Genomic DNA, 21,936 nt, shown 5'->3' with positions numbered 1-21,936 from the left:
CCATTGTTAGTGTAAATTCATCAACTGCAGGCAGTATTCAATCGTTAATTGGAGCCGCCGAGAGCTACACTCAGACTGCGCGAATTAAGAAATATAATGAACCTGGGGCATTTCCACTACGAAACGAACCAATTAATGTAATGCATTTCCCTTATCACCACACAAAAATATAGATCAGTGTCGGCTACAATAAAAAAGAATATTGAATAGTAGCGTGAATAATGTAATACCTTTTCCATTAACTACGAACAAAGGGCTGTTAGAGGAAAATATTCTTAGTATTATTCATTGCGCCCAAAATACCGCTTTGAACGATACAACACGTTTATAAATAAACGATCAGCAGCGTCAGTATGGATATGTGTTATCATAAAGTGCTATATTGTGTTCAAATTTAATTTGCGTCAATTTGAGTTCTTTTACTCGAGTGGAATCAATGGAGTGTTATTAACTCCACAAGCATATTTACGGGCTCTCACCTGAAGCATAATAACCCCTACTGACCCAGTTAAAAATAATGGTCTCGCTAGGTTTGTCTTACTTTTTATGCCCCAGTTATAGGGAAATTTATCCGATATGCAATCCAGTGGGAAGTTAGGAAAAAGGTTTTATTAAAATGTATGTTAGGTGAATTTAAAGCGGTATTATGTAGAAGATCTAGCACGGTGTGCAATATGCGCGCTTCAAGACGTTTAAAAAAGTTTTGCATCACGATAATTTACCTAATTTTGTCACGTATTGAAGTGCGCGTCTTGCGCCCCGTGCTAGGCTAGCAGGCCACCAAAACCATTACCAATAAAACAAGTGTTTTTTTTTACTAACATGAAGTTATTTCCACACAGCACTCAGAGAACGGAAACGAGACTCAATCGGTCCTCCGCCTCACTCCTTTGAAGGAGTACAATGGGCAAATCCTCACTTGCAGAGCTGAGCATCCAAAGCTAAACCACTCCGCCATTGAAAGCAAACTACTGTTAAATATATACTGTAAGTCGCTTCCATTTAGTTTGCATGCACATTGAAAAAGTTCAATGTAACTGCAGTCAAAGAAGTTCCCAGAAAACGAATATACATTTTATCGGAAGAATTGACTCAGTATTGTCTGCAGTTGGCGCTCCGTCGCTCCCGGCGTCGCGTCGCAGTTCTTGTGGGACTTCTTTGAACAAACTCTTCTTATTATACGCTATTGTTAGAAAATATCTTATAGCTATATACGCTGCGTTGCTTCACTTAAATTGCTGTCTCGATACACATCTATGTGAAGGAAATTCAATAGCAGTTTACTGAAATAACTTCCTCGCAAGAACATTAGTTTGCCCCTGCCAGGCACTTGCACTAAGTATGCAAACGAGTTTCAATGAAAACTCTTGAATACCTTGCAAAGACAAAGCATAATGAACTCCTTTGTAATTAGAAAAATGTTTTCCGTACTTAACATTCTGGAACGGTTCAATTCATTCAGACAAAGCTAGAATTAAATTCCAGTTTCAACCTGTAATCTAGTTAGACAACTTTAGAACCTTTTAGAGTCTTCTCACTTGTCTATTATTTGAATTTGACTCTTTTCCTTTCGTCGGTAGAGTTCCATTTTGTAATAGTGATTTTTTGAATGCAATAGACGTGCCGGTTACCACGATGCTGCTCGGAGCCAAGATGAACCCCAATGATATTGAGGAAGGCGATGACGTCTACTTCGGGTGTGAGGTCGACGCCAACCCGCCCGCTTATAAAGTGGTCTGGGAGCATAATGTGAGTCAACACGCCAAGTGACATTTTATTTTGCCGGTTTGTAAAATAGGATTGGATGTATTGTGCAAAAATGGAGTGGAGTTTTCTAAAAGCGAAATGTCTCTGTATAAGGTTTCGTATTCAATTCTGTGAACGCGGCTCTCTGCGAGGAAATATTGCACTTTGCCGTATTTATTATAATTTTTGCAATATTTCTGCCAGACAGTATTGAAATATGGATTTATCCGTGTAAAACTATCCATTGTGTTGCATTTCTATACTGTATTCAGTAGCAAGAAAGTAGCAATTAGTCTTTTATTTTATAAGTTGGTAGATAACAATTCATGCTACAACCACAAACCTTTATTAAATCTTAAATAAGATAGTATCTGTGGTAAAAACAGAGATAATAATATTATTTCTAAAAATGTTTAAGTTATAAACTAAAAAAACAAACATTTATATCAAAACCGAAATACCAAGCAGTTTTAATCAACTTTTTTATAGTTATGAAGCGACTCGCTAAATATCCGCCCGAGGATTCTGAACGCAGTCTGCCTCAACATTTCATTGAATTTTTAATTTTAGAACTGGTTCTGCTAGATTTTATACACCTACATCTGCACGTATGAAACGCATACAGCCAGCTCTATTATAAAGCGGTTTAATACGAGTCTCAGTTTTTATTGCCGCGCCAGGGAATGCACAGATTTGAACCGAGGTGCAGGTGCAAAAAACAGATCTTAGTGCCCGTTATAAGGATTAAATTTAAAACGCCTTTTTAAAAGCTGGTTTACGGTAAGTTTTAGAAATAAACAGGGTAGCTTAGGGATATAGACACGGTTTGTTTTCTTTAGCTCTAAAATTTACTTCTTTTCTTCTAAAACCTAAACTACGTACTGGTATGTAAGGGTTCTAACTAGGGATCTTCAAATCAATAAAGTTTTACACAATTACTATCTCACTATCTTGAGCTTACAGTGCGATCATAAAATAAAATAATAATACAGATTACAATTTTGTAATGCCACATGAATTACCTACCTACGATTTTTTTACGAATAAAATAAAAATAAAATGGTTATTTAGATGGTGTAGATATTTTACTGTGACAATATATTCAACAGGCTAGTTGGAATGTTTCAACTGGACCAAATTTATAGCCTTCCTAATCTACCAGCTAACGGAAACAGTAATTTGACACGATGTATATAGATAGATAGCCCATTAGCAATGCGTGAATGTGCTATGGTCAATGGTGGATATATATGCATTGAAATTAAGTCTGGTTTAGAATATTATTCTTGTGTACACTGACGAGAAACTTACATTTAATATTTTACTAAAAGCTCCTAAAATAGACATTAACTAAAAGCTCGCCAATCCTCGAAGATGAAAAGGCCAAATGGGGGACACTCTATAACTACCATTGAACATCTGGCTATAGTAGAGAACAACGGTATTCCCATTATAGAGACAGACAAAGTCTAACCCTAAATTCTTATTGAACAATACAAGTTCATAGTAAAACTTCCTTTGAAATATGAAAATAGCTACAGCAGGAAATTCAAGACAATACTTTGTCCGAATTTGAAATGAAAATGATTTGGAATCTAGCAATAATCGCCGTTTTAATCCTTTCAAGGATTTAAGTCAATTAGACCGTGACATTGTAGAAATAGATTTACTTAGAATCAGATGTCTATTTGAGCAAGATGTTTACTGTATAATTGGCTTTGAAGAGTCTTTAACGATGCAAAAACAGTTGATTGATCCATTCCCTGCTTCTACAGGGGTTCATTTTAAATAATTCTGTTCTGCAATTGTTGCCGATATTATTTCAATCGCGAGCAATGAAACAGTTCCACCCATAGACTTAGTATATACTTACGCCAGTTTATACTAAGTCTATGGTTCCACCAACAAAATCCGACGCATTAGAATACGATATTTAAGTTTATAGTTGGTAAAATTCTGATGCGCTGTGTGAAATGAAATTTAAAATTACAGACGGTATAATTAGGCTACCCTTTTTCGTTTTAGAGTAATTTGTTGCTATACTGTAACTTTTTCATTGCTAGTGAGTTAGTATTTATTAATTTTAAACCTACTTAACATTTTATTTTCATTTTAATACTTAGACTTTAAATTGCATTTCTTTATCTCCTTATCCCAAAAACCCATTCCAAATCTAAACCGTTTTTTCCATCACTAGGGCATCCAACTGCAGCACAATCCGTCAAACGGAGTGATCCTGACAGGCAACAACAACCTGGCGTTACGAAACGTGTCGAGGCTGCAGGCAGGCAAATATACCTGCACAGCCTCCAACGTGGAGGGCGACGGGAAGTCGCCGCCTCTGTCCCTGCAGATTGTCTGTAAGTTTCAGCAAAGTTTGGGTTCTCATCGGTGTATTTATTGTGGTTTGTGAATTGTTGAACTAGTATTAGGTCATTTGGATTCTTAATTAATTATGTAAATACTTTAAAAAACATAGCATCTGTCAAGGCCGGGATTCTAACTCGCGTCAAATTTTAACAAACAATTTTAGGAGCAGTGGTACTTGAGGCAAGCGCCTTCTCACGACAGAAATGTGAGTTCAAATTCTGGCCTTGACAGATACTGATGAGTTTTTTTGGAATGTATGTACAATGATTAAATTGCACACGGTAAGTGATATAATATAGCGAGGAAACCTACGCATCTAGCTCTAGCACATCTATGTAGATTTGTGCCGTGTGTGTCTACCAACCCGCAGTGGACCAGTGTGGTGGGAAACAGTCCAAGCTTACGAAGGCAGTTTAGACCTTAAGAGGATATGCTTAAAGATTCCATTCGAGTGAGTCAGGTGCAGGCACTTACGCCCCCGCAGAGAATAGAACAGAAATAGTCTGTCCATTATGGTCTTACACAGAATTAATGTAATTACTTTATCTCATTCCCTGAGTATCATGTTCATTTTAATCTAATGTTTTTGCTTTAGATAAAAATAACGTTGTAAAAAATCTAAGTACTATTTTATGTAAGTACTTTATGACAGTAAAATACAAATATACTTAATATATTAATACAGGTGAATTGCACAATAGTAGGTGAGAGTTAAATTATACATAGGTACGTATAACAATTCTCGACTACAAATCAGACTGCCAAGGACTAGTCTATTCCAATCCGATCGCTAAAATTGTAGCAATTTATCTCCGTCCTGCGATAACATAAGTGCAGTTTTATCGAAAGAAAAAACCTTTGGTATTGCTCCATTATTCTAAAATGCCATTGTAAAAGTAAAATTTACTGTGCTCTTGTATTTTTTTGTTATATTCAGTAGTTTTGTTCTTTAACGAATAAAAACTAACGTGCTCACATCGAGCGAATATTAATTTTAATCAGAAGCTATAGACAGCCTACTCTAGTCACTAACTTGTGATTGATTGCATTCAATAATAAAATACTAGGTATACGAATGGAAAGACAGTGATTCTACACTTCGAAGTTCAGTCGGCAACTCACACGTGGGCTTGCCTGAATTTCGACGCTACAATACTTCGACATATTGTAGCGATCATGACTTATCGATCTATGTATTTTAGAAGCTCCCTACATGGCGAAGAATATTATACAGTCGGCAACCCCATACGTGTACCATAAATAAGTTAAAATGCCTCTCCAGAATGGCCACTGTGTCACAAGCGCGAGGTGGATCTGATCATCGCGTTGTCTTCACTTAGGGGCCCCTCTATTCTATTCTATTCCGACGAGTTGTCTTTTCGCCGTACTCAATCAACCCCTCGACTATAATATCACCTTGTAGTGTAGTGTAGTATTGAGACGCCTTCTATGACAGCATATAGTAGAAATACTTGGCACAACGATACTATCGTCGCGATTTCGTCACCTGTGCAGACGGCCCCTTATTTACCCGTGCACCATAAACAAGCTAAATTTCCTCTAAAGAGTGTCCACTATCCCGCAAGCTTGAGGTGCCTAATCGGCATGGCGTCTACACTTAGTTACCCGTGTAAACGTCATAATAAGCCCAATTCCCTCTCCAGACAGGCCACTATGCCGCAAGCGCGAGGTGCGCCTCATCGGTGCGGCGCTACAGGAGGCGGCCTCGGTGCTGTGCGAGGTGGACGCCTTCCCCGCGCCCGACACCTTCGAGTGGACGCTCAACAACTCCGCCGGGTCCATCAAGGTTGATCCTGTAAGTGGCTTCTTGATCTGTGGTGTTCGTCTTTTTACTGTAGGGTGATTTTCAGTAAACGATGGCTGCAATAAAATATTGAGTGTTGAAAGCGAACACGAAAAAAAATACATGCGAATGTCCTTCGACAAATGTCCTGCGGTAAATTTTACTGAATTGCATACTTAACCACATTAATACCTATCTTATATGTCCTCTTTATAGTCCGAGGAACCAATCCAAAGTAGTGGTAGAAGATTTGTTAACACATAAACGCCTATTTTACGAAAGGAAGAGAAGGAGGTGCCCATTCATAAGCGAAAACGAAAATAAATTCTTAACACAAAAAAGATCAGCAGGCTTTGAGTCTAGCCTCAAAGGAAAACTTTAAGTCCTTAAGACACAACTGCAGCTTTTAAATAAAATAAAAAATGCGCAGTACTTTTCGAAAATACTGCCGGCTGCTTTTTAAGTGCAATAAAATTTTATTTAACTCCGCTTCAACAAATAAATTTTATCGCTTATCTCATAAAAGCTGGGTATTTACATGATATGTTTATCGATAAATACTTACTACAAATATTGAAGCACTTATTTTATTTGATCTTCTTACGGCGTACGTACGTAATACGGCTAGACATTAAACCAATAATAGCTACCTTCTTGCTATATTGCTGGTACGAGTATAAGTAAACACCACAGTCATCTAGGTATTCAATGCTTCGATAATATTATGTTCTATTTTTCGTATACTTAGTAATACATATCTTCAAAATGTTTATAAAGGAAAAAACTTAAAATCCCCGACACAGACTTAAAAACTTAACGATTAAAAAGATACATGTGCCAAAAGGGAGTAATCAGGGTCGAAACTCGAACATGGAACCTTCAGCATTCAAATCGCTAGTGCAGAAAACTATAACTTATAATGAAGAATCACAGTTTCAGCTTACTGCAACGCCCTGTACTTCCTCAAACCCCCTAACCAGCTTAACCTTCCAGGAGCGGTTCACCACAGAAGGCAAGGAGGGTCGCTCCGTCCTATCCTACACTCCGGTTTCGGACGCCGACTACGGGTCGTTGTCCTGTCGCGCGACCAACCTGGCGGGGCAGCAGATCGCGCCGTGTATCTACACGCTGCTGCCGGCGACCACGCCCGACCCGCCGACTAATTGTACTGTGTATAACCTCACGCATGACTCGCTGGACCTCACGTGTGTTACTGGTGAGTTTGGATACTAGACACTGTAAAGTAGATGTGCATTGCTGGGCTTGTTAGTATAATATTAGCAAAGCTTTTAAACCTATCATACATACCCCGCAATGTACCTACGTTGACTTAACGCTACGTGTCGCGCGACCACGGATACTTGCCGAAGTATTCATAGAAGGAAATACCAATTCACAACACTACAAGTGCTAGTTAGACATACATTGGTAGGCTTGCTGAGTAATATTTTGCAAAGCTTTTAAATCTATTCATTTTTATTGGTTACAATTGAGTATTCCCAATGTCAAATATATCTGTAAGTACCTACTAATATGTCTAATGTGGCCTAATAATATACTGACCCGTCTCAAAAAATATTCGGGCTCAGTGGTAAGGATAATTACTAATTGTAGTTTATTAATAAAGAGGCATCGCATAACATTTATCAAGTTAATTTGCGTAATTACCCTAATTACAGACCAACACCTACAATTATGTTTTAACAACGCGGTAAATACATTTAATATGTAGGTGAATACGAGTAGTAGGGGATATCTAATTTCTAGAACAATTTAATTATAGCTCAATAGAATATAATTGAAAAGATGCTAAATACCTGACTACTAACTGGAAAAATGTGTCCGAAGCTCCCGCAACTTTTGTTCTAAGAGTATTTTGATATCCATAGAAACTTGATCGGTTACGTGACTTAATACTATTGCGTTTCACGAAATTCCAAAAATCGTGGACAAAAACTTGATCAGAATTACCCCCTGAGTCACACGCATAGTTATTATATACCACTTTTGGAACATTATGGACATTACGAGTAGCATTCCTTTCCACCATTCACCGTACTCCTATCCCCACAAACCCTCTTATTAGTATCACAAGCTCATCGACTCACCCTTGCAGGCTACGACGGCGGTCTCCACTGCATCTACGTGGCCGAGGTCTGGGCCAACGAGGGCCTCGTCACCAACTCAACCAACTCAGCGGCGGTGTGGAGCCTCAGAAGACTGGGCGCCAAGAGACAGCTGACGATCGTGGTGTACGCGTCCAATGCGAGGGGACGGTCGGAGCATATCACGTTTACGGTGGAAACTGCGCCGCGGTTGTCACCGAGGACAGGTTAGTTCTTCTCGTTCTTCTTCTTATGATGACTCTATAGGGACTCAAGGTCGCCTATAAGATATCGTTCTTAGCGATAAGGCCACCTATTGTTTACTGTTCTTAGTTTATAGGTGTTAATTTTTGTATGTTTTTCTATTGTGGTCACCAATGAAGACATACTTTATTTTATTTTATTCATTTCAAATATGATATTGTATGCATTTAATTTGTTTAAAGTACAATCCTGATAATATTTTATGTTTCACAAACGTTCAAACTAATCTATGTCACCGAAACCCTTCCAAACCCTACCCTCCAGATTCACATCTCAAAAACTATATCACGGGAAATCTTATTCGCTGCGAAAATATAAGGGGCATAAAGCAGGATTTTCTCAAGCGAGTTTCAGGTACACGGCAAATACCAATATACGGGGCCCTGACGCAACCGCCGCGCCGTGCGGGATACGTACGATGTAGTGCGGACGGATACGTACGATGTAGTGCGGACGTTATGAACACAAGTCCTTGCTACCTCACGGCTTGAGCTGACTCGTACGGACAGCAACGTTATTAAACTTTCAACTCCGGTATCGATTTACACTTGGACGTTTTTTTAATCAGTCAGCGTGCTTGTGTCTGGAATTCGTCTTTGATTTGTCTTTACATTTAAGTATATTAAATTTGTGTGAATTTTTACGATAGGCTAACGATGTAATGTAATACCTACGGAATCATCTTGCAGATCTTAGAAATTGTACCAATTGGTGTAACAATTTAGGAATTAATTATACACTCGCGGGCAATGTTCCATTCAGAAAATCACCAAATTACAACGGATTGGAAAAAACTATCTTAAAGACGCTTGCTGCAATATTTAAGTGCATTTATCGGGGCATCAGAATACTACCAACTTAAAACATAAATATTCTGTTCAAATTTCCTATTAAATGTAAAAAAAATATTTTGTAAGTGGAACTGTTTCTTTGCCCGTGAGTGTATATCATATTATTATTATGAGCTATGGAAAAATCCTCTGTAAAATTCAACGGTCTATATATTACAGTTAATGAGTTACATCTCAGTGGCGACAGCGGAAGTAATACGGTCCCTCGCGACAACATTCGTGTAAAGAACGTATTTTTAAGTTGTGCTTTAGGGATTTGTTTCTCATTATATTCGTAGTTCATTATTTGACGACCGAATGGCGTAGTGGTTAGTGACCCTGACTACTGAGCCGATGGTCCCGGGTTCGATTCCCGGCTGGGGCAGATATTTGTTCAAACACAGATATTTGTTCTCAGGTCTTGGATGTGCCCGTAAAATGGCAATAGGCCCGCCCCCTATTACATTGGGACTAACATAACACTCTGGCGAAAAGTGGGTGCAGAAATGCACCTCTGCCTACCCCGCAAGGGAGTACATTAGTACAAGGCGTGAGTGCGTGTATTTTTTTTTTTTTTTTTTTTCATTATTTGAACAACCTTTAACGATAAATGACATCATCGAATCGAATTCACACTTTCACAGCATTATTAACTAACAATCTGCTATAGGCCTGCTATCGACAGATACTTATTCATTTTGGTGTTGAGGTGATAGAAGCCAAAACAGCTTTACAACACTCGCAAGCTTTACTCTCGTATACCTACTCATTTATACGATATGTGACCTCCAATCGATATTAAACACAGGTGAAACTTTGGTCACAGCAGATATTTTATGGATAAAGTATGATGCTAGCTGTACCTATACTCTTGAAATGATGTGACATAGAGTGGAGTAGTAAAATAACAGTAGAAATACGTATGAAAATACCATGCGCACCAGAAAATACATTGTAAAAAAACAAACCTGGCAATAATAATAATAATAATTTTTATCCGATCCATCCAATTCACGTGTTATTGATGCTATTCAAGACAATTTGTGTCTCGAGTAGACAAATGTTAGTAGACTAATTAAGGCAAATAATCAATTTGTGAAGAAAATATATAAAGTAAGGAAATACATCTATGATAGAAAAAGGATTAGTTAGGATTGGGAAACATAGAGCTTGATATAACCTAACTCGAACTATAACTCTCTATTTTCTGAAGTACTTACAAACATATTCCTAAATAGCCCAATTTCGCCCCATAGTCTTTTTTTAAGACGAAAAATGTAATCCAAATCTTATCACCAAAGGCTGTGTTTTTCTCAATTTCAGTAGCTACAGCGACGTTAAGCCTCGCACGTCTGCAAACATGTCGGCCATACACGACCCGACTTGTCGGACCACCGGTCGTGTTAGCCTTACAATGTCTTGTAGTATATTGCTGGCGTTTATCTAGATTTATCTACTTTGCTCTTAGTTTATCTCTCTATGTACCTGCCTGGACTAGATTAAGTGATACATGGGGTTGGCCCACTAACAGTGTTCTGAGAAAAAGATTAAGTATACCTACCGCTTTATTTAAGTTTGCTTGGGGTGAAGCTTTGATAAATAAAACTGTGATATGAAAAATCGCAGCGTAGACTTAGCGTGCTAGCACGGGATATATTTTATGGAAATCAGTTCGATTGAGGGCGAAGTTTGCTATCGAAGTACGTAGCAGAATTGATGACCTAACAATGATATGCTTGGCGTGATTTGCAGCATTGTGCTCCGAAGATTCCTCGGAACTTTTAAGTTAGTTCCAGTTTAGAAACTCAGCGTGGATTTTTGAGCAGTTGGCAACTTTATTTGTGGAGATTTTGAGATCATCATGCTTTTTAGTTGGTAAAGTTGGAGATTATAATTATGATGCTTCCTCTACAAAATTTGCTGCATCACAAATGTAGAGATAGTAGAACACTAAAATGCATCACTTTGGTTAACAGTTTGTTGGTTTAAAAAAAAATTAATACACTACCGGGCAATGAAAAAGTTCCACTCACAAAATTCCGACAGCAAACGATCCCAATTTTTTCATGATTTAATTTAAAATTGGAACAAAATATTAACGATTTTAGTTGGTAATATCCAGATGCTCTGTTAAATGTACTTCAATATTGCAGAAGACGGAATTAAGCTAGCCTTTCCCGTTTAGAAGTAATTTGGTGCTTTTCTCAGTGGAACCTTTTCATTGGCCGTCAGTGTAATTATATTACAAAAGCATAAATAAGTATATGAGCTAAGTTAAGTATTTTCTACAATTAGGTATACTTACGTTCTCAAAGTCTCAAAGTGATAATTAAAAAGTCTCGTGAAAACAAAACTTACCACCGCTCCGCACCGCTCAATTTTAACCATTTCAATAGGTATATTAGGTATCCATCCATCACTGTGTCCACTATTATCTAGCGAACATTTGCAACGTGAATTAGGCTATTATAGACCGGTACACCTAATCCTAGGTACGCATATATTGAGTGTCAAGTCATTGCAACGTGTGATTACATCATCGACAACACGGAGTGAGCCCATCAATTTCAGCTTCCACGTGCAATCCATCTACTAGATACGACGAGGTGGCTATAGGACTATCGATATCACCATTGTTTGTGCCATAGACGATGTAGAAGATAGTAATGGACTTAAATGTCTCGGGATCGATTTCCGACTGAAAAAGATTATAGGAATAAAAGCACAGATATTTTGCATAAACCGAGCTTACTGTTAAAAAGATGATGAAAATATAAATAAAATATAAATTGACTCAGAGATGGATGCGGTTACACACCAATTAATATATTCTTGTTGTATATATATGCCTACTAACACTAGATGTAAGAACATTGTATTACTAACTACTATGGACTTCTTGTCTGATAATAAATAAATAATAATAATAATAATAATAATAAATTATTTGGAATGACCATCCACAAGGTGTATGATAGCTCTTTCATTTTACAGAATACCTTTTTCTAACACTCTGTATTAGACTTAACAATGAAAATATGATTTGATCAAATTACGTCTATGTTTCACTGAGTTGAAAAAACTTGAACAATATTCTGTCTTTCTAGGAATGGACAGCCGTCAGAGTAATTGTATTTAACCATCAAAATACTCTTTAAAGTTGTCAGTTGGTATCCAAATACATCATCCAAATGGACGCATATAAAATGGACGGTGTTTTCAACGCTGACGGTGGATTTTTCTATTCAAATCTAGAGTTTTTGACGCATGTCTGTGTCTATTCTGATCCTCACAAATGAAACAGAAACGCATTTGGCTATAAATATTGTTTAAATTACATAGTACCCGATTTAAGATATCTTAGCCCTCCGTCCACGAATGACTTATCAAGTTATTAGAGAGTCATACTGAACTACTTTTGTTCTACAAATGAAAAAATCGGTTCAGCCGTTTTGGAGCTACGCTACACACAGACAGATACAAACACAGATACGATAAACTTTTAACACCTTTAACACCCATATTTTTTATCAAGGCATAGACTAATATTATAAGTCTATGGTCAGGGTTTCAAATCTCCCCTCACAGTGTCTCAGTACTGTCCTTTTTACTGCAGCTAAAATTTCCCCTAACAGTTTCTTACTGCTATCCTCAAGCTGTCCCACTTGTCCTCAAGTTACCCCCTTGCCCGCAGAAGCGCAAGAGGCGTGGGAGGTGAGCTGGGCGCTGGGCGGCGTGCTCGGCGCGGCGCTCACCGTCGCCGTGGTGCTGTGCCTCGCGCTCATCACCACCAGGCTGCGGCAGCGGGCGAGGGACTACGAAGGTAAGTGATGATGGCCCTTGTGCTGCTGTGCGACCGGCTACAGGACGTGTCGGGATAGGAACAACTGGCACAGTGCGGATCACGGTCGTGAGCGGATCCTCTCGTAAAACACTCTTTAAAATATAGTTGACTGCTCTAGCACATTATTATTGTTAATTAATAATGAAAAGGATAGCACTATGGACCTGTATCATTCGTTATGATCATGCTTCAGAATCAGTCCGTAGTTGTCTATTTCTCGTCATATGTACCGCTGTCCAAGAGCGCCTCATCACGCTGTATCATCATCATCACCATCACGCATTAAAAAACCTCAACACAATAAAATATGTACTTGGACATGACATGAGCGATAACAAATACTCTCTTTGCCACCTTGAGTTATACAATAATATAAAATAGACTAGCTAGAGTTGATCACATTTACCAATAAAAAGTGCTTTATAGAATTGCTCGAAGAATTATTCTCCACAGCACAAATGAAATAAATCAGTATTTCTGTACGGGTTCATAAAAAACCACAAGAAAAATGGGTTAAATTTATTAGTATGCTTTGGTGTAATAGTCTAAATTTATCGTGCAGAAATTGGTTCGCAAAATCGACCACTAACTTTGATTAAATGGAACTATTAATCTTACTATAGGAGACTTTGGTAGTAATGAACTCAAAGAAAACGGTTAACAAATTCTAGCAGTCATTCCAGTGACTACTTTTGAAGCCAGAATTCCCTACAGTACAATAATGTACTGTTTAATCACAAAAAATCAGGTTACTTACTACGTTTGTGTCCATGTCTACAATACTTAGTAACTAGCTAATCGTATAAGACGTCTAAATCTAGTGATGAATAAATAGGCTTAATATAAAAATAATGTATTCATTATAAGAAAGCCTTTAACAAATACCAGTAATGGAACGAAACAAAACTTATTTGCTAAGAGAAAAACGTGGCTCGAACAACTTTCGAAGCTCCATTTTTTGTTTCAAAGTACTCTCATTAAGACAATTTTTCAAGAATTTATAACATTAAGGAAAGAATCTGGCACAACTTGGATAAGTTGTAAACAAAATATAACCAGCTATGATGCTCTTTGAATTAATAAAGTAAAGCACCTAATTGAAATTCTTCAAAACATTTTTTCACACATTTCCATTCGCTAAATCTTCTCGTGACAAAATTATCGCAAGAGATTATATAAACACAACAACGAGGTATATCTGATTCACTGATATTTTTTATAATTATAAGCACTACACTGTGAATATTTTGGAAAGTTTGATTGAAATACAGTTTCTCGTTTACATAATTTATAACTCGACTATTTGGTGAATTAGTATTTTTGTTAACTTTGGTTTAGTATTTTAGTCCAAGTTTTTACCACTGCCATTTAATATAAAAACATTTGTTACAGTGACGGTGCCATCTTCCAAAATCCAGAAGGCGTCGTTGCCGAAAAGGAATTCCCCCCACCCCCCCGACGACAGGAACCCAGACCTCATCCCTTTGAGTAAAGGTGCGTAAATATTTACTACATTCTCCCTTTACCTACTGCCTTGGAACTCGATGTTTGAGCGGTCGCTGTGTGGATAGCAACTTAGGCATCGGAGGCGATGCTATGCTGTTAGTGTAAATGTGAAATACTCTTGTGCGTGCTACCTAGGGGTCTAGGGGTATTCATTATTATGTATAGGTACAGAGTGTGCTGTTTAACGAAAAAAATACATCTTGATTGTGTGGTACAATATGTAAACATTATCCAATATTTGCTAGAATCTAATGGTAAATTGAAAAATACATTTTTATTCAATAAATTTGCCAGACATTTGCCTGGTATAAACATAAATATCATACTCATGGCTCATAGGTTACATTTTAATGTAATCACGTAAATGTTGACTCATTTTCGTTACAGCGGATCTATGTCAACCATTACAGCTCTGAAATAATATTACGTAAAATTTAATTAGTATGATTATTTATTTTTATTATAGATTCATTACATCATTTCGCACCTGGTCTGCATAATTAAATATGGTACTTCAAGATTCACAAAATAGAGAAATTTTGAATAAAGAATCTTTCTTTCTCATTAATATTTTCAATTTGGTGGCAACAGTTGCCAACCACACACTCCTGTTAGGAATTTTGCAGCGTCATGCACCGGCGAAGTTGCATTCACACAGATGTTGCCAAACTTGTTCGGTGGACACTAACGCGAAAACTTGAAACTCGCAACATCGGATGCTAACCTAAACGCAACATTTGCAGTTCAAATTTAACTCTTACGACTCACGCATTAGGAGCCATTCAAAGTTGAGAGTTTTGCGTGTTCTGCTGTGCGCGTTAGCACCAGCGGCGCAGTGTTCCGTGTGGCTCGCACGTCGACACGAAACATTTATTGCCAAAGACGTTTTCTGCCGGCAACTCCACTCGATGTTTGTAAATACTTCTGAATACCGCAGTGTAAAACTTTACTTATTAGCCGGCGAGCCATCCGCTTAGCTTCCGTTCTTTTTTCTTAGCTCTTAAGAGGATTAAAGGAGCGGGCTAGATACTCATTGTGTTGTTTGTTTTACTTTATCTCCCAGTCTGGTCGATGATGCAGTTTAGATGCTGGAAGAATAAAGAATTTTGGATTCTAGTCTGACTTTGCCTTAGTTTTTTCTTCAACTTTTCCAGGTAGGGTTTTTGTAGATAGTTTATTTTTTTTCTATTTTTTACTTGGCTCGCGGCCAGCTTCATTGCAATATTCTAACACTGTCTGTTACCTGAAAATTTTCAGACTGAATAAAGTTTCAAGCGGGGTCTAATATTACTACTACTTCCACCTTAAAACTAGTTATTTACTTTACATTATAACGAATGCCTTAACTTCGGATGCGGTTTAATATTCAGACTTGTACTGAAACGGACTCGCAAAGCGTAATCCTCTGCCGTACCGTCCTTATCTCCTGCTTTGTAAGAGTTAAATTTCAGCTCCTCGGATAAGCTCAGCTTTCACTGAAATCTCTAGTGAACATAATATATACATTTAACGGTGATGTTATTAGACTTCTAGGTATACCTAAATTAGTAATTAATAATTTAATTTCCGTTCCTTAGCATGTATCTATAATATAGCAAAGTAAACTAACCTAACTAATGACTGTATTCCTTTGATTTTTCCCAACTCGAAAGTTCTTTTACACTGGTATCCGCATTGCGTTCATATTTATTAACAGTTGCGCCGAATGGTAGCATTTTATTCCATTCCCCGGCACATGTGACTAGCGTTTCTGCTAACAACGGAGCGTCTCCGCAAACAAGAACATCCATCAGGCAGAGGACGCCACATGGCACTGTTTGGAGCAAAACTTTCATATTGCCGCCATGTTCAAATACTTGACTATTCATATTGCGCCTTTGATGGGATAAGGGCGAAAAAGTTTTAAAGTGTGTCCGTTAGGGTTAACGAAGACGATGTTTGAATTGAAACATGAAGTGTACATTTCTGATTGAATAGATATACTTAGTGCCAATTTCTCCATAGTCGGTTATCTAACCGACAGATGTGTCAAAAGTCAACCACTAATACCTGGTTATGCTCTAACCGACTATGGAGAAATTGGCACTTAACCGTAAACCGTAATGTTATTAAAAGTTTCTGCCTTCTGATTGCCTTTACATACCCTACGCTCTAGGTAGGATGCAAGTAGTAGAACGAACATGTATGTGTTTATGAACGAAGACATGTTCGTGCAAAGATCAAGGCAAGTACGCCAGTACACTAGCAAGCAATGAAACAGTTCCCGTGACGATAGCACCAAATTACTCCTAAACGGAAAAGAATACCTTAATGAAACTGTCTGCAATATTGAAGTACACTTAACAGCGCATCAGAATATTAGCAACTAAAGAAGTTAATATTATATTCAAACAAAATTATGGCCTATTGGTGTCGGCATATTATAAGTGGAACTTTTTCATTGCTCGTGAGTGTACCACACTCGTAGTGCTGCTGACAGCTCGTGCGTTGTTGCGATTTCCGACCCGCGATTTTCCATTTCGGAGTGCCGAATTAGGACCTAAGTTTGAATTGTAGGACTGTGATTGATTGAGTGATGTTGAGATCTACTTTAGTACTGTTGAACGCTTGAGTGACTGGCTTTTTAAAATATAATTGAGTTCACTCGCTTTTATTATGTTTTTGGGGTTAGTGGCAGATAAATATACTTACTATATTTGTGTCTGTATAATTTTTTCCCTGATTATTACAAAAAATTTGGGCTCCAAAAACTAGTTTGTTTACTTATTTATATTGTCGATTATAATATAATAATTAAGTACCTTAAATAAATATTTTTTATCACTAAAAACAGTCACGCCACATCTACTCTAACACAAGGATATAAAGTTTAGATCAGCTCAGCAGTGCCCTTATAATTCTGATACATGATTCTCTCTCAAACAGGAGTTGCCCCACTAGCTTTTAGTCAGACTAAACAATGATTGACTTAGACTTTGAAAGTGCATCGTATTGACTAGGCGTCTCAAGACCCCACTATGGTAATCGACTTAAGGCTTCTATCGACTTAAGGCTTCGTTACATTATATTGGCACTCTATAATGGCATCAATTTACAATTTACGTCTTGTTTGACTGAATTAGAAAATTTATATCAAAATTAGTATACATAATTATATAGATTATTGATTGATTTGTTGTAAAACTACAAATGGGTGTATACTGTAAAAATAAATAAATAAAAATAAAAACGTGCAATGCAATGTATATAGCTGAATCGTAAATATAATTAAATTATTTTGTCCGGACTAACATAAACTTTTAATATTGGAGCTCTGAAAAAAGAATGTTCTGCTACATAGCCTCATATTCATTATATAACTTGTTTTTATCTGAGACGGTTGAAACGTATGAGTATAAATAAAGTCAATTTTATATCTTATTAGTCAATAAAGTATCACAGTAATGCTAAGGCTCAGTTTCACACTAAAAGTAAATCTACCTACGCATGAACTTAAGTCCTACTGAACGATAATTCAGCGAATCACAGCGCTGCATTCCATTCTCAAACTCTGCTTATCTTGATCGCACCTGTGTTCATTTTATTTAATCCTAATGTGGACAACAATTTGAAAATACAAAATTTTATTGAATTTTACGCTTATTACTTCGTACATGTTTCTTCGCTTTTACTTCGCTATATGGCCCCACTACTAAAGTCTATATAGGTTTCTTAAAAACAAAAAGGCTATATTTTATGTTACTATACTACATTGACAAGAACCATATAAATGCAAGGCTTTACCAGTGATGGAAGCATCTAGAAGCTTTAGTTTCGTTCCTGGAAAAGCATCAATACCCTGAGCGAGAAGAGGTAAACACGGCAGTGCTATCGATATCTTCCCGCGCCCGGCCACCGGCGGTGTTTGATGAATACACATTACAGTCTTGCCCGGTTACTCATTTGGGAATTAGTTCAGTAAGGCGGTCTCAATTCAGTATTTATAAACTATCTACATCTAGGTAATAAATATTAATATAGGGATTAAGATGAACGCAAGTACGCATGCTCTTATATATATATTTTATTTTATTATTTATCGGTGGGGATTTTATTGTCCTCAATTTTATTTTCAGTCTTTAAATAGTTGAGAAAATTTCGCTTCAATGCATAATGTTGGGCTCTTTATACACGGTAGAATTTCATACGTGCTCGGCCGAAAAACAAGATCAATGTGCTCTAAATGACACTTTGCTAAAAAGTAACTTTCAAGTTATAAATACTTAATAACACCCCTCTTTTTGCATCAGAAGTTAAAACTTAATAATGTGAATTCGATAGATTTATCGAGTACATTGACCTTCAGAACTAGGGTCACTCTTTATGACAAAAAACTAAATTTCGGGGCGCGTTTTCGTTGTAGTAAACGTACCGATTGCACAGCAGCACTCGTTCAGTTTTTCGTCAGTACAGAGTTTCGAATGCTATCAAAAATGCTTCTTTTTGGTCTGGACAAATATAAAAATTCGCATGTTCACTGACACGAAAGAAGAAGAAGTACAGAGTAACCTTTTAGATAAGATTCCCGTGTGCACAAAAGACGATGGGCTAAACGTGTCGATGCCTGGCAGGTGTGGCGGAGTGTCCGCCCGAGCCGCCGCCCTACGCCGCCGTCGCCGCCTCGCCGGAGAAGAGCTCAAGTAGCGCGCACAGCTTGGCCCACCACTCGCACTCGCCTAGCACGCCGCTTTCGCCGCACTCGCAATACCCAGACTCACAGGTAGGCCAATTATTACACTTACCACCCTATGCTAATTGTTTTGGGGGGCGGGTTCGCGTCGCACTGGTTTTTAATACAGATCGTGTAGGGTGTAAACTGTAAATCGAGAAGTGTTATTGCGATAACGATGACTTGAATATTCTTTTAGCAAATAATGTTGTCATTGACCTGTATATAAATACCAAAAAACTTATTTAGATATATTAATAGTGAGATCAGAATGGAGGTGCAGTTTTGACTCAAACAATAGCCCATTTGTGTAAGGAAATAACGCTTAGATCCAGAAAACGATGGGTTTGGAACCTGACAGCAATAAAATTCAATTGTTTATTTTTAAGTGCAACGGGAACGGGAACGGCGGCGCTAGCTCAGCCGCCGACACTCCCGTCCGCAATTCAAATTCACCCATCGCTCTCCAATGTTGCTCCAGAACTTAGCACATCCATTTCACGTGAAATTTATGCAGCTGCATGTGAGCCTGACAGAGTTTTCAAGTAGCAGAACTAAATTCCCCGCCAGATCCTCAACATTTATCCTAATTCTTTGGTTCGTTTCGCGAAGTTCTCTCTGTAGTCGCGTTGCATGTTTAAGTGCCAGTGCAGAGTTGCCGACACAGTGTCGAATGGTGTTGAATTTTCGTATGAAGCACGAGTTTTACGATTCGGTGGTGACGTTTTTGGCGCTTGTCACCGCCATAATGTAGGTTGGCTCGGCGAGGGGTTTAGCCGCCCAGCACCTAACTTCGACAACATGTTAGTAAAGTTACATCAGCGTGCCGCCGCAACGTTCATTTTAATATTTGGTCTCGCCCGCTCCGCTCTGCCAAGTCGGTTCGGTTATGCAATCTTTCATTTTCAACTAAAATACAGTCTGGCATCCATCTTACTTGGGTGCTTCAGTGAAATTCATAACAGTTATTTAACTTTAAGTAGAAAAAACCACACTACACCACTACCATTGACAGTTGTTAGTGTTTAACGAAAATTCAGGCAAAGGCAAAGGACATACATGTTTATTGTATTATGGTACTTTCACAACGCGGAAAATATTTTCATGAATGTTGAATTCCCTCATAATCCCTCACATTTGTAGGCTGTATTAGTATTATTACTGTACCTGTAATTAAATAGCTAACAATGTAGGTAACTTTATTATTTCCCGACAAAGGTTGGCTGGTAGATATATTTTTTTACTATAAGCCAGCCCCCTTGTATGACTTTACTGTTTTTTCATTTTTGATGTATTTATACTGTGTTTTTTGTACAATAAAGTAAAGTTTGTACATACATAAATAAATAATTATTTCCTCCAATCAGAGTGAGTCGGGCAAGACGCACAACGGCACGCTGCGGTCGCATCGCGAGGTGGTCACGACGCGGACGCCGCTGCTGGCGGGGCACCAGGAGAGCTGTGTATAGAACCATACTGGAACCGTACTGGACCCGTACTGGACCCGTACTGGAACCGTACTGGAGCCGTACTGGAACCTACTGTAAGTTAGTCTAATTGAAGAGCTTCCTGCCGCATCCGGTTAGAAATTGGGTCTTTATTAATATAATTGAAGTAATATACCCTGATTACACCTACCGAGGGAAGTGGCAGAGACAGTTTCCTCGGTCAATTGCTAGTTCATTGGTCGAGGAAGATACTATCTCGCACTCTACTCGGTAGGTGTAACAAGGGTATAAGGATGTTTTGGATTTGTTTTGTATAAAATTATCAAAGTTTCTAATCGGATACGAGGATGGTTAATGAAAGGCTGTTTTTTTAAAGAGTATATTGTCAGTCTTGCATTTAATACTAGTGTAAATTTTCTTCTATGACTCTTAAGCCAATTTTACAATGATTTATTATAATTACCAAATTAAAGTTATTTTCTAAAATAGCTCCGAGTTTATTGTCGTTATCATGTACAGAAAGATAATGTTAATCGTAAAATAAAATGATACTTATACTTACTTGTAAATATATTGAATAAAGATTTTATTTTTGTTTTCTAATAAGTAATAGGTGAATTTGAAACTGTTCTACGATTATAATTTAAACTAAGATAATGTAAAGTAACGTATATTTTAATAGAGATAATGTGAAACAATAAAAAATACTAACACATTTGAACAGTTCATAAAAGAAAAAAATATGCTCATTAATAATGGAATATATGAATTTATGTACTGCACAAAATATTGTTTCCGAAACAACATGAATGTTCGATAGACAAGTATGATATGCAGAGATTTTTTATTTACATTGTGATTCAATAAAATGTTAAAATTTTAAATATGTTTCACTTGACTCTAACCCATTCCGCAGATATCTGCCATCGATCAAATAACAGTCCATTCATATTTGCACAACATTTCATCAACAAAAATACCGTTACTTTAATTTCAAAAGAATTTTATTGCTCTACAAAATACAATAAACGATCAAAAACAAGCTTTTACAATCCCATCCGGTATCAGTCTCTCATTTTTTATTAAAATCCCGTATCCGCCGTGATTCTGCGTATCCGACAACAAGGTTATGCAAATAGAAGGAACATGAACCTTTCACTCCTTTTGTTGTGAGAGACGCCGTACATCAGCATATATCAGTGGGAATTTCAGCTCTATTCACACTCGATATTAGAAGAAAAATTAAGGCTATAAATAATGCGTTTATCCGTAGGCCGTCATCCCTAAAGTATTGTGTGAGGCGATGCAGAT

At 37.5% G+C, this 21,936-nt stretch overlaps 1 protein-coding gene across 3 annotated transcripts in view; it reads left to right on the top strand.

Annotated features, from left to right (window-relative positions):
- Positions 1–21,509, top strand: part of LOC105385073 (synaptogenesis protein syg-2) — an 88,431-nt gene extending 66,922 nt beyond the window's left edge. For 2 of the 3 annotated variants that reach the window (XM_038111937.2, XM_048624844.1), the window contains 10 exons: positions 843–987; positions 1,619–1,749; positions 3,944–4,106; positions 5,781–5,932; positions 6,914–7,136; positions 8,037–8,252; positions 12,814–12,942; positions 14,356–14,457; positions 19,080–19,228; positions 20,545–21,509. In XM_038111937.2, coding sequence (XP_037967865.2) covers positions 843–987; positions 1,619–1,749; positions 3,944–4,106; positions 5,781–5,932; positions 6,914–7,136; positions 8,037–8,252; positions 12,814–12,942; positions 14,356–14,457; positions 19,080–19,228; positions 20,545–20,646 — 1,512 coding nt within the window. In that variant the 3' untranslated portion in view covers positions 20,647–21,509. The remainder of the gene's footprint in view (positions 1–842; positions 988–1,618; positions 1,750–3,943; positions 4,107–5,780; positions 5,933–6,913; positions 7,137–8,036; positions 8,253–12,813; positions 12,943–14,355; positions 14,458–19,079; positions 19,229–20,544) is intronic. The other variant, XM_038111938.2, reaches the window with a different exon arrangement.
- The last annotated feature ends 427 nt before the right edge of the window (positions 21,510–21,936 follow it).

This window comes from Plutella xylostella, chromosome 13 (genome assembly GCF_932276165.1).
Source record: "Plutella xylostella chromosome 13, ilPluXylo3.1, whole genome shotgun sequence".
Classification (NCBI taxonomy): Eukaryota; Metazoa; Arthropoda; class Insecta; order Lepidoptera; family Plutellidae; genus Plutella; species Plutella xylostella.
The sequence above is the reverse complement of the archived record's forward strand: the minus strand, read 5'-3'. Positions and strand labels throughout refer to the sequence as shown.